General features: G+C 36.2%; 1 protein-coding gene across 1 annotated transcript in view; it reads left to right on the forward strand.

Annotated features, from left to right (window-relative positions):
- The window catches only part of LOC137286377 (spondin-1-like), a 115,299-nt gene that overhangs the window by 74,463 nt on the left and 24,503 nt on the right, over window positions 1-16,333 (forward strand). The window contains exons 3-4 of the mRNA XM_067818193.1: window positions 2,942-3,090; window positions 10,776-10,849. Coding sequence (XP_067674294.1) covers window positions 2,942-3,090; window positions 10,776-10,849 — 223 coding nt within the window. The remainder of the gene's footprint in view (window positions 1-2,941; window positions 3,091-10,775; window positions 10,850-16,333) is intronic.

Here is a 16,333-nt window from a genome sequence, read left to right on the forward strand (position 1 = left end):
GATATTTAGTTTATCATCCATTTGGAATTCATCATTTATTTTTATGAATGAATTAGGAGATAAACATTATGTGTTGGCCAATTTCCGGGTGTTCTTGAGTATTTGAAGCATGGGAATGCATTTGGAACCGACGGCGTCAGCCGGAGGTTTCAAATGAAATATTCCCGTGCTTCAAATACTCAAGAACGCCTGGAAATTGGCCAACACGTGATGTTTATCGACATTGTAAACACAAAAGTAAACCAAAGGGGTTTTAGTGTCTGCACTCGTTTACATCGAATACGGACACAGCAGTGAAGTGTCATCAGCTGGCCGTTTCAGCTGGTTCTCATGGTAGCATCTGGAGTTGCTCATTTGTGACGTCATTCTAACTTTACGTCACAATATGATTTGAATGACGTCACCACTGTTGATGACACAACAAAACAATTGTTTACGTGTCAATACGCGGTGAATAGTCTTTCAGTTTCCGGGAATCTAATACCATTTAATCATGTTTTTCAACCAATCAGATTACAGAACACAGTAACTTTTGGTTTACAATAATCAATGAATCATTGTCCTGAAACATGACCAATATCTGCTTATACATGTCTAAATTTCAACCCAACTGTCAGGCAGGTGAATTTGAAAATCTGGCAGTCCATGTTGACAATATCCCATTCTGGATGGTCATGCAGACTGTTTCTGTTGTAATATTAAACATAATATCCTGGTTTTTTTTAATACAGACTGTTTAGGATTATTCTATTTTGTTCAGTTGGTCACCATGAAATCCTGACACAATGATTAATGTTTGTTTGCATTTCTCCTTAACCTAAAGCACTGGCAAGCCAGGTCTTTCTTCAGGAAATGCTATACTATACAGAGCAGTTCCCTTTTCCTATCAGTTCATTTGAAAGGTGATAGGAATGACAAATGCACATTTACTTTCATTTTTACATGCAAAAAGCATAATTTATATGGTTCTGTATCTCATAACATAGGAGAAACATATTTATTTGATATACAGATACTTGCCACCCATCGAAATAGAAATAGCACTGTTGGAGCTTGTTTTTGATGAAGAATGTAGACATGGTTCTACAACTGTTCTTTATCAGTTACAATAAATTCTATTAATTGTGATGTATTTGGATGAGAGTGAAATCTCATAGCCTATATCTGCTTTAATTGGCAGTTAATGTGAAGTTTCTGTATGTAATATCTATGCTTATCAACTGAAATGCATTTGGCCAATATCAAAACCTTTTTTATTTAAATAAGTAACCATGTCTACGTGTGTTAAGATTTCTTATCTAAATAAAACTTCAACTGGTTTTCTGAGGGGAAACTGCAGCAGCCTAGATTGCCTGAGGGAATGGAAGTGATCATGTTCTGCAACACAAACACTGCAGGATATATCTTGATTTAGCTGTAATGTTTTCAGGATACTGCTAATAATAGATGATAACATTAAGATATTAGAACACCAAAATGTTTTTCAAATATTCATAGATCTCCATTACATGATGTGATATGAGTTACATAGCTGAGCAAGTAGGATGATATGAGGGATTCTACACAGCAAGTTGAGTGAAATGAAATATAGGTCTGTGACAAGGCTGTCAACTTAGCCTGTAGGTTTTCATACACACTGTGTAAGAGTCTCACACAGTACAGAGAGAAGGTGAAAGAGCAGTGCAGACATTTCAAGGAGGGGCAAAGCAAGCAAAGGGGATTATATTTGTCTGTCTGAGTTTAACATACAAGAGGGAGATGAATGTCAGTTTTCCTCTTGGGAGAAAACTCAACAACTTCATGGACGAGGAATAGTGATTACACCATAGTTTATTGTGAATTATCAGGCTGTCATGTGCCAGGCCACAACACCTGCATGTCATATTTCTGCAGTGTTGGGGATATGATTTACAATAGGTATCAGTACATTCCAGACACAGCACAACTATGTGTCTCTTGTTTTCACAGTCATATGGTCTAAGGCAAGGGACCATGCGAAATCTGGGGATGGGGTCAGGAATTATGTGATAATATAATTTATGAAATAAATATATTTGCCTCAGGTTTAACACCTGCAGAAAGGTTTTGACCAGAGATGCTAGGTGCCTTTGAAAAATAAGAAAGGTTTAACAATAATAAAGAAAATATAATATGTCCACCCCTGCATTAAAGAAGGAAATTTTATGTTTTAAGCAGGATGAAAAATGACAATTAGAAAATTTGTGTGTCTATATATCTCTAATACTACCAAGCATTATTTGGTCCTCACTGTTTGTGATAATTGTAAAGAAATTATTTACAATGTAATTGTTTCTTATTTCTTTAGATACTTCTTGCAACATATCCATGTTCCAGTAGATCTTGTTTCAGTAATCTCAATTGTTTCAGTATTTTCTGTCAGTAATCAAAATGATCCACTTATCCCTTGTGTAAATGATACATTTACAGACGTACCTGTTTCACAAACTGAGACAGAGATGGTGACAAATGGTAGCAGTGTGTAACAAATATGGTTACAAGCACCCCTAAGGGATATCATCACCTGTGTCTTAGTCACACAAGAAACGTGAGGGAAGGGACAAGTACATAAAAACTTCGTCACGAACCCTGGTAACATGGCATTTATGGCACTGTGTGTTTCTAAACACTGTGGGTTGTGGATTTATTTCAGGTTTCTAAATGCTGCTTGACAATTTGATAACAATAAGGCATTGTCCATTGAAGTGCTTGTTTGTCTGATGTGTATAAACTACTAAATAAACTGAAAGTGTTTAGTTTGATTGAAAATATTCTTCTTTTCATCTTTATTAATATTTATGCTGTTGCCTGAAGTCTAGACATTTTAACCAACAATACCTTTCAGGCAAAGTAATTAACCGTTGTGAAACTGGCAAATTTAATGTGATGAAAATTGAAATGAAATTATTTTTCCCAATTTCAGGTGACATCTTACCTAGGGTACGTGAGGGATTTGATGAAAGAGGACATCTGTGACCACCATGTCATGTCTCATTACTTCCTGGCAGAAAAGAGCAGTATCAGAATGCAGTGGAAGGCGCCTACCAAGAGTGCTGGATGTGTTGAGTTCAGGTAAAGGCAGTCGGGTCTTGATTAACCCTGATCTTTATGGATTTAGCACTTACTGCTTGGTCCCACGACTAAACCCATAACTGAGGGTTCAAATCTCTGATTCGCCGTGATCCTTAAATTTGATGTTTTCAACAGATATGATTCCTCTATTGTTAATTTCGTGCACTCACTTTTTATGTTGCCAGCTTTCCACTTCTCACTCACAGCAATTTTCTGTCAGCTGATATTTTCTTAAAAGTTTGAAGGAGAAGAAGAATCTGCTTCCCTTCTTAACTATCCTTTCAAACCTCCCTCTTTTCTTGTCCCCTTTTCTCCCTCTATACCTGTGAAGAACTGATCTTCAGTAACTGTAAGAGACAACTAACTGGATCTGGTGGTCAGGCTCTCTGACTTTGTTGACGCATGTCATCGGTTCCCAGTTGCACAAATCATGCTCATGCTGTTGATCACTGTATTGTCAGGTCTGTGCTGACTTGATTATTTACAGAAAAGTACCATAGCAGGAATATTCCTGAGGGGGCGTAAAACTAAACTCACTCACACACACTCACACTCTCTACCTCTACCTATAAATTACTGACTGAAGCCATCATATCCCTCATTTTCAATCCTTCATCTCCATCCCTCTCCTCAGTTATCTTCCCATATGTCTTTAATTCATATGTTCCACTTGGAATCTAACATCTTATTTAGATAGGATATTTATATAGCGCACATATCCTAGTGCATGCTCATGGCGCAGGTATATTTCCCTTGATCACTGGATGTCAATCTCAATAGCACATCATATTTCAATCTCAACTCCCTGGGGAGTATACAACTCTTGCTGCCACAAGGCGCACAGAGCTTATTGTGGCTCTCTCATCCTAACGAGGTACACAATTGACAGCTGGGTGGACTAGGACACATAGTCTCAGCTTTTGTCCAAGTTTACTGCACGTTGCTGTACCCGCAACTAGGTGTATGCACGTGTTCATGTGGCCACCATCTGGTCATATACCAACGGATTCGTGGGTTCTTTTAAGTGCACAGGGTTGTGTACTGTACACTAGGGGTTGTGACAACACTGAAAGAGTCTGCACACAAAGTTGACTCAAAGGTTTTGACACCCGGTCACAGATGGGCTCGATCTCGACACCTCAGCCTCACTGGATCACTAGCCTGGTGCCATAGCCAGCTCGCCCACCATGCCCCCTTACCTAACCCTGACTGCCGTCAGTATTTGATAAATGTCTATCAGAAAATTTAAGTAATAATATTACAGATGTCATCTTCTGCCTTTGACAGTTTAAATTGCTTTGCACTGTCCTGTAACCCTTTGGAATAATCACATTATATAGCCATAATGCTTTAACATGAGGAAATTATTTATAATGTCCCTCACGCAATGCCCTCTCAACCATGAACAAGTACAGATTAACAAAACGATCATTATTAAAATCTCACAAAAATCAGGAAGAAGTTTATAATCCAGTTTAATCTTTCTGTACTCTGTACTCCAATAGACTCAAGCCATTATCCACCAGATATTTCAACTGTGAAGCATTTCACAGGTACCAGAACACTTCCCTTTCTATTTTATGCCATTCAGCAAAGTATAAAAATAGCTAATGAGATGGCACATCTGAGATGTCTGACAGTGTCTTCTGGGAAAGAAGTTGATTGGTGAAGGAACCAACTGCTGCCTGGAACCATTATTAGATTCCTGCAGGGGGATGGCCAACCACGTGTCTGCTTCATCACATGAAGCCATCACATCGCACATGCTGCAAACTCATCATCATATAAGATAATCACTGCATATTAACATTTCAACCAAATTGCTTTTTCAGTCAAGTCGCTGACCGAAAAGTAACGCTTCTGTTTATTGCTATGTTAGGTGTGAAGTCTTATAATAAGATAATGTGATTTAAAAATACTACAATTTTCTAAAAGTGACATTTGGTTTATTGCTAGGTTTAGTTTTAAGTCATTATTAATCTGATAAAGTGATAAAAGGGTTATTTTTGAATATATATGCTTCATTTTGTGGTAGCTGTTTGTGAGGAGAATTTAAATGGGAGTGAGCTGGGTGGAGAACTTTAGAAAAGGAAACAATTTAGAATCTGGTATAAGTTCAGGATGTTATTGATAAGAGGGTGGACATTTTAACTGAACTCATGAACACCTGGTGATGTCAGTGTCGCTGTGTCATTTATAATGATTTAAAATTTATTTCTGAATTTGGGGTTCATTCTTCGCCATGTACAGTAATACAATTTTAAATACTAATAGCACTGACATTTATGATGTAACCAGCATATGTTGTTGCACTTTCTCCCTCTCAGTGTCCTCATCTCAATTCTGACTCTAAATATGAGAGATGATATTAATATGTTCTGACTAATAGCTAGAGCCATAAGTATTGAAGGGAGTGGTCATATAGTTCTACAAAATTAGTTTTGTTTTTTGCTTTTTATTTCAATTATCTTGATTAAATCTATAAGTGATGTTGTATCTGCCTTGGACGTGTTTGCTACAAGAACTTACAGTGAGGTTGTTTGTTAGTTGTTTAATGCCACACTCAGGATGAACTTCAATTCGATAAATGCAATTTGGATGGTGGAAAGGGGGATGGGGGATGCAGTGTTTTATTAAAGAAATGTTCTGATCTTTGTGAAAGAGAACAACTATCATGCAGTGAATGTTGAACATGCAGATTGTATATTAACCATCCCAGCAAATAGATCTAACAAAATTACCGACAATGCATACATAATATGTATTATTAACACTGAGGAATTAACAGACTTTGGGAACATTTAAACTTTATACAGCTATTACACTGTGTCCTGACATGAATAATATTGTCACATGTTTCTTGTAATGGAACTTTACAACATCACCACTGCACCAGTCAGTTAAAGAAAAGTGACAAAAGCTATTTCCTGGGATTAATTATTTTTGTATTTTTTATGCCAATCTTCAAGACACAGCACTATGTTGCATACAGATTATCCCTTACTCTGTCACCACCTTCACACAGAGCAGCATTCTTGCAGTGATGTTGCAGCGATGTTGTAGTCATGTTATATGTCACAACAGCTGTTTGATACAGTGTATTCAAAACAGAAACAAATTCCTGAGCTGCAGAATGCATCCATTTTGTGTCCACAAATTTTTCTTTGTCAACAGGTCAATTTAAGTGCAACTTTTGTTCAGGATTCGAATGTGTTGATAATCTAATGGTTTGCACAGGAACCACCAATATGAAAACTATTCACAATTGTTGATGTGTTCCCTCAAAGAACATTTTCTCAGTCAACAGTTAAGGGAGTTAATGACACACATATTGTCATCAGTTAATAAATGTCTCAGATATCTCTGTCATATTCCAACAAAGGTGTGCATCAGTCTGAAAATGATCACTGAAGACTATCTTATTTCCACGCCTTTAAATTTTTCACGCCTCCTTATGATCTTGTTACATATTTGCGAAGTGATCTAAAAACAAGCGTAATTGATTTCAGAATTAATCCTTTTTAATTTGGTGTTAGAGCAATGAAAATAGATTGTGATTGAGTCATGTTAATCCAGATTAGCCCGGCACTGACACGTGATTGAGCAATGATACCGGTATTGTTTTTGTGTTGTTGACTTACCTGAATAGAGTACATGATAAATCTATATTATCGTGTGTTTTTATTCTGATGTCATGAAGTCTGACTCGAATTTCGCAAAAATTAAAGTGTCACGAAAATTTGGCTGTTTACAGTATATACAAGAAAGTCATGTATGTCTGGCAAGTCTAGATTACCACAGTTTCAGGAAATGAAAATGTCTCTGTGCCCCTTTTCATTATGTTTTATTATTATAATTTAGGAACCATTTTTTTCTGTAAAACATGTTGATTTCAGAAACTAGGTGTCACTCTAATTGTTTCCTAAACCCTGAGGTTTGGATGTTTAGGTTGTGATGCCTAATTCCTATAGCTGTGAGGATTATACAGCTTTTCTATTTCTTGGACGACAAGTCAACTCATAAAATATCACACCAGAATGTCTACTTTCTTTTCTAGTATTAGGTATTCAACAGGCAGTTCAAATGGGGGAGTTGGAGTGTTGAGTTTGGTTGCAAGGGATGCTGAGTGTAGTTTCCTAAAACATGGGGAATTGTCAACTCAACTCTGAAGGTAGTCTCGCTCTGAGGCTGTACTGAATTCTCAGCCCTTGGATGTATAGTAAGTCTATCCTTCAAAGAGGCAAGTCTAGAATAGTGGACAATAGGACCCAAGTCTGTTATTTATTATTGTTTAGAATATGTTATTTAAGCTATTAATTTTTACCTTAGAGACTTGTGCAAGTCTAGTCTTAAAGCTATGATGTGTGTTGCTGTTGGTCTAATGTTCATCAAGTTGAACAAGGATCCATTTATTGATAGCCATTAAGGGAACAGTAGTACGAGAAACAAGGATTAGTGATTCATAGTGTCAATATTGTGTCAGGAATATTCCAGTTGTCATATACTGACTTCTAATTAATCAAATCTGAACTGGCAAACCAGTGGTTGATAACATGAGCACCATTCTGAGTCTCATAGCGAGACCTTGGAGACCTGGTGACACATTGTAATCACCCAGTCATATATGGTGATGACAAGCACTGGTACTGTTTATATGGAATCTAAATACAGAATTTTAGAAGCTGATTTTCTCAGGACAGTGAGCATTGTGTTTGTGTATTTTGTGACTAAAAGAACAATTTGGACAAAATCGACTTCAATTCTTTATTCTTTCAATACGATGTAGAGCACTAATGTACATTTATCAAACAATTCTTAATTTTGAAGTTTGTGTTATAAGGCAAATCTTATGAATAACATCTTCTTTGTTGAAAGTTTGTTTGTTGTTTAATGCCACACTCAACAGTATTCCAGCTGTATGTCAGTGGTCTGTAAATTAGCAAGTCTGAACCAGACAATCCAGTTAGCATCATGAGCATCAATCTACGCTTTGAGAAACAAAAACATGTGCCACCAAGTCAGCTAGCCTAACCATCCAATCCAGTCTAAAGAATATAGAATTTGAAATCCGTTCATTAATCCTGTCTTCAGTGGTTCCACAGAACTTAAGTACCTCTTCCACATTCTGAAAAGAACCAGATGGGTGTGTTTGGCACAAAGAATTGGACATATTTATCCCAGAGCCTGCTGAGGTATGATGATGTAGAATGATATTACTTGCAGACTTCCTTATAACTCCTGGCATCCCTCCATATTTAATCCTGGTTTCTTATTATCTCATTGTGTTATCACATACTGTTATCACATACTAATGTAGGCTCGTGCTTCCCCCATGAAGCAAGTACTTACTGATGAGAATCTACCTATCACTGACGTTATTGGGAAGAATTGATATAATTTGTGAATGTTTTTAAAGGTTTTCTCTTTAAAAATAACTTCATTTAACTCTTTGATAAAAAGTTAAAACTGTTGAAGTTTATCTAAAACATTTCCTAAAGGACAGAAACATGCAGTTTTTACTCTCACTCTTATTTAGGAACAAAAAGTTCTTGCTGAAAAGTTTGTTATGATTGGATACGTATGTTATGATACTGTAGTGTGTTTTTCAGGCAACACAGTCATGATGAGCTCAAGTTAGACAAAAAACAAGTACAATGTGCATGTTCAGACTGCCGAGGTTGCAAAATTTTCATCATCATTTTTCTTTTGATGCCAATCAATGTAATGTCTTTTAAGTGTAGAAGATAACAAAAATCCAAGAAACATGATCTTTGTTGCCAAAAGTTTTACCTCAAATTATAACATTTAGTTAACTGTTAGACAAAAAAACCTCAATAAATTGGATGCCATTTTTCCTGATTATATAGACTTTGTTCTACTGTTTATTTATTTCTTCATGTGTGTGGAGTAACTTCACAAATTATAGCCCTCTTTAAACAAGATGGACGTACTGAAGGAACAAAATGGTGTTATTTCAGACACTTGAGCATCGTGGTTGTTGAGAGCGTATCTGGCTAATCGTGGTAGATATGGTTTGTTGGATGTGTTGACTGAACAAAGATAAACATTACACAGGTATTATGTACCGTTCCACTGGCTTATCATATTGTAATGTACACACTATTTAAGCTTTTCTCACATATGTGTGATACTCGCATCCTCGGTCTTTGTATTATGTCAGCGTGTTTAATTTCTCCTTTTTAAGAATCTGTCAGTTGATATTACTTGAAGTAGTGAAGAGATTCTTAGTGGTGATTTCCTGGAAGATTAACAACAAAAATGGTGTCACATTGATTCAGTCATCCCTGACCTAACAGTGATACATTGTGATAACAAAAAGCAATATTGCTGCTTGCTGGGATGCTAGTCTGATGGACCACCCTTGTGACGAACATTAACAAACAAGGGTAGAGGACATTCTTGAGCTTGTTTTCCATGGTTAAAGAAGTGAATTTCAATCTGTTGTTATGCTTGTCACTTGTGATAAAATTGCAGTCATATTATTCATGACAAGACGTGGAAATTCTTTAGTCAGAACAAGCTATTTTTGTTGAAAATTCACTGAAAATGTTCATATCGTGTCTCTCTTTGGTGAACTTTTGTTTTGAAGTCAACATGATTACACATATTTTAAATTTTAAAAATAATTGATGCTATGGCATTTTAAACTTGTCCTAGTTGTGGAATGTTTTGAAAAATGTGTAGAATGCACGTCAGATGATTGCTTTTGAATTGTTGTTTGTTTGAGACATATTTTTTTAATAACAAACAAACAAACATGACCATGAGGTAAAGACTGCCATTGCCTGTAAATATGTGCCCAAGCTGACCTGTCGTTGAACATTTTTTCAAAATAATGATGAAATATTTAAAATTGAGACTGACATGAGGGGCTTTACATGAAGTGCCATCATGGTGTGATTGTTGCACTTGAGACCATTGAATGCAAAGATTGGGAGATTTAGGCCCCAGCTGTCACCAAGTGCGCCTCAGTTGTGTTTATTGTGTTGTTGTTTTGTGTTCAGACATGTCTCTCACATCACTGTTGACAATTTAATCTTTCCTGATTTACACTTTACCAACTGAAGAACTATTCGGCCATGATAGCAAAATTGGTTATCATCCAATTTTTTCAAAAAGAGGAAGTGAGATTTACTTTACTTTACTTTACTTTACTTTACTTTACTTTACTTTACTTTACTTTACTTTACTTTACTTTACTTTACTTTACTTTACTTTACTTTGACGTTCAAGGTTGTTGTGCATATGATGTAATTCATATGATTTTTTGGTTAGGTATGAACAGTAAAGGTTGCCTGGTCGTTAAAGCTGAAGACCTAGCTTCTATTCCCCACATTTGTACAATGTCTGAAGCATATGTCTGGTGTACCCCTCGATGATATTGCTGGAATGTTGCTAAAAGTGTCGTAAAACCACATTTACTCACTAGTTTAGGAAAAAGAGAACATAAAACCATATGAAGCTGGTAGTGTTTTAATAATCACGTTATACATTACTGAAATGTCTATGAAATAAGTTAATCCACATATACATGCATAGGGGGCTGAAGTGTCTATATGACAGAGCAAAACACGGAAGAATCAAATCAAAAATATTTGTGCCAGCTATGTGGAATGACTTTCTGTATGGATGCCACAGATAACCATTGTGTTGTTTGTTTACAGGACTACAGTCATCGAGTCATCTCGGATCTGGTACAAGGATAGTGGCCCTCTTGTCAAGGTTATCTGTGAGGAAAGTGAGTACATAGTCTTGTTTAGTGTTCTTGTAGTGTGTGATGTTAAGGTAGGACTGAGAGGAAAGTGAGTACATAGTCTTGTTTAGTGTTCTTGTAGTGTTGTAGTGTTGATGTAGGACTGTGATGAAAGTGAATATAAAGTCTCAATAAATGTTCTTGTAGTGTTGTAGTGTTGATGTAGGACTGTGGGGGAAAGTGTGTATGGTCTCATTTAGTGTTCTTGCAGTGTTGTAGTGTTGATGTAGGACTGTGAGGAAAGTGAGTATATAGTCTCATTTAGTGTTCTTGTAGGCAAGTACAGTTATGATAAAGAATCAATAAGATGTTCTCTTCAGTTGATTTAGAAACAATAAGATGTTCTCTTCAGTAGATCTAGAACCAGTAGGGTGCTCTCTTCAGTTGATCTATTCATTTTCATAGAGGCTTCTGATTCAAAGTAATAGTAATGTCACCACCATTCTGTTGTCAAGATTGAGTTAAGTTTCAATGTTGAACCTTATTGCAAACATGACAATTGAAATATTGACATCAATGAACAATGGTGTTAAGTTCATGATACTCATGTATGTAAACTAGCAAGCATTTAGTATTTACACAGACGTACATAATAGCAGATAATCAGTGTACCCTTAGATGTCGAGGCACTGGAGCAGATGAATGCATTGATGCAGTATTTGAAATAAAGCACTCATGCACAGTTTCTGGAACAGTTGAAACATAAACCATTGATTCATTTTTTCTGAAACATCAGTGACGAGGTGACAGCATTGCTGAATCAAGATGAAGTAGATGACGATGTTGATGATGATGTTGATGGTGATAAATTACAGCATGCAAATGGAATGCTGAAAAAGATGATAGAGAAGTCAGATAATATCAGACAGGTGATAGCACAATACATATTTTGAAAAAGGTAGAGAGCTTTTTATCCGGAGAGGATATCCTTGTTTGTTTATAAAGAGTCATCTAAGTAAAACTGGGTCCGGAAATGTGTCACAGTGTTGTCAATGATTAATAGATACAGCTGATACAGTTCAGACCTGTATTTATTACTATAGTGATCAGAGGATGCTAACAAATGGCAGGTTTGAAACCTCTTGAAGACACAGATGGAGAGGGAAATGTAACAAATATCTAATCTATGTAAGAATCATGTAAATTATCTCAATTTTGTATGTGACAGCTGTTAGTGAACTATCAAACAGTGGACATGTGTTTACATTTGTTGTAGAATCTCCAAGATAGTACATGATGGTATTGTTTCATAAACTTATGCAAAACAAATCTGTCTTTGCAATTTGATGATCACTTAACAAGAAGGTTCTTAGGCTTGCTTAGAGGACAAAAATCAGCGCCAAGTCCACTTTGGATTTATAATTACAAAATAAGTGAGTGATTTTGTTTTCATGTTTCTTTTTGCAATATTTCAGCAATATCACAGCAGTAGACTCCAGATATGGGATTCACACATTGTACCCATGTAGGGATTTGAACCTGGGTCTTTAAGGTGATAAGTGGTTGCTTTAACCACTGAGCGATGCCTCTACTCCTAAACTGGAGTGATAAATTTCCAAATTTATATACCTGAAATAACTAATGACTAATGTTTTGGTTTTGCAGTTGTTACCATTTCTTTTATCAAAAGACCACCAAAGAAGAAGATCAGGAGTTAATGCTTAATTATATGCTAATGGATTGTTTACAGTGTCAAAATACAATGTCAAAATACAGTGTCAAAATACAATGTCAAAATACAATGTCAAAATACAATGTCAAAATACAATGTCAAAATAAAATGTCAAAATACAATGTCAAAAGACTTTAAAGTTTGGGATACATTACATATTCAAATTTCGGCCAGACCAATCTTGTCTCACCCTGTATTAGATAATCTCTTCTAACAACTCAGTAGCAAAACTACTTTGTTCTCACAACTCCAAAATGGAATTACACCCTCAAACCCAAGGAAGATTAATTAGATTTAATCAATCAGTCTGAATACACAGCGAATCTGCACTGTCATACTCCCACGGGGAATCCACCACTGACAGCTGTGCCGTCATGACGTCACAGCGTGAGAACATCCCTGTGACATCACAAATAACACTGACACTGAGATTGTTTCTATGAAAAGGCACCCACGCCCTCAGTATCTCAGTCTGATGAGTACACACTGAATGAAATAGGTAACCAAGATCAGGTCCTGTGAGGCCTCATATGTTGCTTTTTTTCAATCTTGTTTCTTGTTTTGCAGATTCACCAGTCATATTTTTTCAAGAGCAAGAGAAAAATTGAAAACTCTCAAAAAATAAAATCATTATGTTTTTATTGGCCTAAAATGTAAACTTATAAGAAATAATTTTTTAGATTGTTTTTTGTCCCTTATACACTTCATGAATTGCCGAAAGTAGAATACTTTTAGCATTTGAAAGAGTATTACTTTGATTGACTGGTGATGTTATATTTTTTTTCCCTCCTGTCTTTAGGTTTTGTTGGGTTTTTTTTTTTGAGGACAAAAATCCATGAAACAAGAAATAGAACTGGTCTGTCCAGGGACAAAATAACACTTATTACCAAATAGCCTTCCAGTATCACTAGGCCACCATAATCCCTGATTCAATGATAAGCATTGTGACCAAAAAAACCCAAATTACCATATCCCTTCATCTTGTTAAACTGCAAATGCATGCAGTGATGTGATACTGGTTTGGTGTGATATATGTTTTTGTACTCATCATGTATGTTCATGGCACCTCTTTCGATCATATATATACCTTGGTCCTTCAGTGACACGAACTTGACATGTGAGTTAGATCAAGCTGATACTATAAAATTATGGGCTAATTTCTTGCCTCGTCTTAAGAAACCCAGGTAATTTATGGAGCATGTAAAAATGACTTGTAGTCAGTTAAAACTTGCCAACACAAGAATGCAGAAAAAATTAATCTCGTCTGTGATGTAATGGTTGTTGTGAAGATGATCGTCTCTTTGTGTGTATCACATTCTTGTAGAAAGGGTACTCTTAGCTTTGATGTGGCACTGCCAAGCTTTGACGTCATATCATAAAGTTTATCATAAAGGACATATCTTGAGATGTAACAAATCTATGACCTGTTCTGGTGAATTAAACTCAGAAAATGAATCCTGAATACAATTTTGGCCCCTTCAAGCAATAGGCTTGAATGAATATAAAAATAGTTGTTAGTGTGATATAGGATTTTACAGGGGTGGTGAGTACACCATCAAATAATGTTTTAGAGAACTAGAATAAAAACATTATCTTGTTAATATACTAGTATTCAGTGAGTACTTCTCGACACTATGTACAATGATTTGATGATGATTTGAAAATGGAATAATTTTTAAGTTATGGGTATAGCATATTTTAATGATGGAAGTGATTTATATGCTCACTCGCTCACTCACTCACTCACTCACTCACTCTGTCACCTGTCCGCTGGCCCTCCAACAGACCCACCAAAAGGAAATGCCAGAAATGTTGAATTAAACATTCTTAGACAGAATCAGAAGAAAACTCCAAACATCAGAAGCTGGATTCAGTGTGCAAAGAAATAATTGGCTTTCTATTTTCCCGTCAATCTGAGATCTGTACATTTCTGTTGTATGTAAAAAATGTGTCTCTTTGAGCATATCTGTTTAATGAGATAGTCAATACTACCCATAGGGTAATCGTATTTGCATTGAAACTGTAGACATTTATAAGATGATATCACATTCTAATTATTTTAGTAAAGCATGTTCCCACCTTGCAATTTTCAGTGGAAGTTTGCCCATCTCTTCCACTGTCAATAGATTCATAATAAATATGATCTGACAAGCCAATCTCTGTATAATATCTCACTGAGACTCAGGCAAACCAACATCATGTCATATTAGTAAGTTGTGGGAATGGATCTCTGTAATACTCTCCAAACATATTTTTTTTTGGCCGATGTGTTTCAATCAGCCCCAAGCTGTGTAAAGACGTAAGCGTATAATTTGTTTCCTCTTGTCAAAGCCTGGTGTGTCCAGATGCCATCTTCCTATGCTCTTGAAATAAACATGTCATCTTTGCTTTGTGGGGTATGGAAACTGAAAACTGTATAATTGCCACAGAAAAATCTGCTTATTCATATCTTGCTGAGCAGGTAAGTGTGCTTTATCTGTGACAGATCGTAGGGCGGTATATAGTTGAACCACACGGGTATGCGATAAATACTTATATCACCCGATGGTTTCATAGGGAGGATTCATCCTGCTGAGTTGATAATGCAGACTGCTGTTCCTCGAGAGATGCAAGACGATGAAGTCTATTGCTATGCTAAACCATGCTGTTCGATGATTTCAGTTCTCATGTGATAAACCCCAGATCCTTTTCAGAAAATCTCGTGATGATGTTTACGATAAAACAAAAAAATGATTGTCTCCCTTAGAGGATCAGGATTTTGAAAAATGTGAGGGCAGATGAATACCTCTTACCTGAGGAGCTGATATAAATAGATAGATCCTGAGAATATCAGTATGATAGGGAAATTTAAAGTAGAAGCTGAGTTACGTGGGGTCTGAAAAATTTATTCAAATATTTGTCAAATTAACTGTAATGGGTACAGTCACAACCTACAGGTCTTGTTCTCTGCAGGTTTGCACGTAATGGTAGCTTCATGCATAACTGCATACTGTGGGAAAATATCCACCTACTGATCTCTTCGTCATCCCTAAAGTTTAAAATCATTCTGGTAAAAATTTCATGACATAAGTTAAGAATTGCTTTCTTAAGATGGACTATTTTGGGGGATTCTTTGCATGAGTCATTGGATATGCATGTAGGTGTAGGCTTCAGTCTGAATGGTTTTCACTGTCTCGGAAATTGCGTAAACATTTAAGCTGGTGAAAGTTGCTCCTTACTGTTTTGGTATGTTGTTTAAACTATCTGGCAGAGAGAGACATATCTGTGTAATTTCCTGAAATCAATATAGCAGCATAAATAAATAAGTTCTGTTGGAGTAGATGCTGCCCACAAACAATTTAAACAGCTGTAGTTGAAATGATCTACAGGTTGGCAGAAGGAATTTAGGTTGTGAATTTCCTCATTGCAGCCAGGTTTTTAACGCCCTTCCTTAGCCAAGATATGACTTTGACACCATTGAGAATATGCTTTCTCTGCACAAATCTCAGACAATTGTGTTTTGCTTGCTTTGCTGTTGAAATGTAGTGTATGACCTGACAAGTTGTATGTGTAGAGAGTTACCTACATGTGTGTGTAGGCCTGTAGTAGTCCCAATCTGAGAGAGAGAGAGAGAGAGAGAGAGAGAGAGAAAGAGAGAAAGAGAGAGATTTGATTAAATTAGAAGAGATTTGGGGTATATATTGGGTGTTGATTAACAGAATTATTACTGAGGAAGGAAAGGTATTCTGCCATGAAAAAAAGAGAGATCTATCATATCTGAGTGAAAGCAACAAAACCTGCACCAACATTATCTGCCC

This window comes from Haliotis asinina, chromosome 6 (assembly GCF_037392515.1).
Source record: "Haliotis asinina isolate JCU_RB_2024 chromosome 6, JCU_Hal_asi_v2, whole genome shotgun sequence".
Classification (NCBI taxonomy): Eukaryota; Metazoa; Mollusca; class Gastropoda; order Lepetellida; family Haliotidae; genus Haliotis; species Haliotis asinina.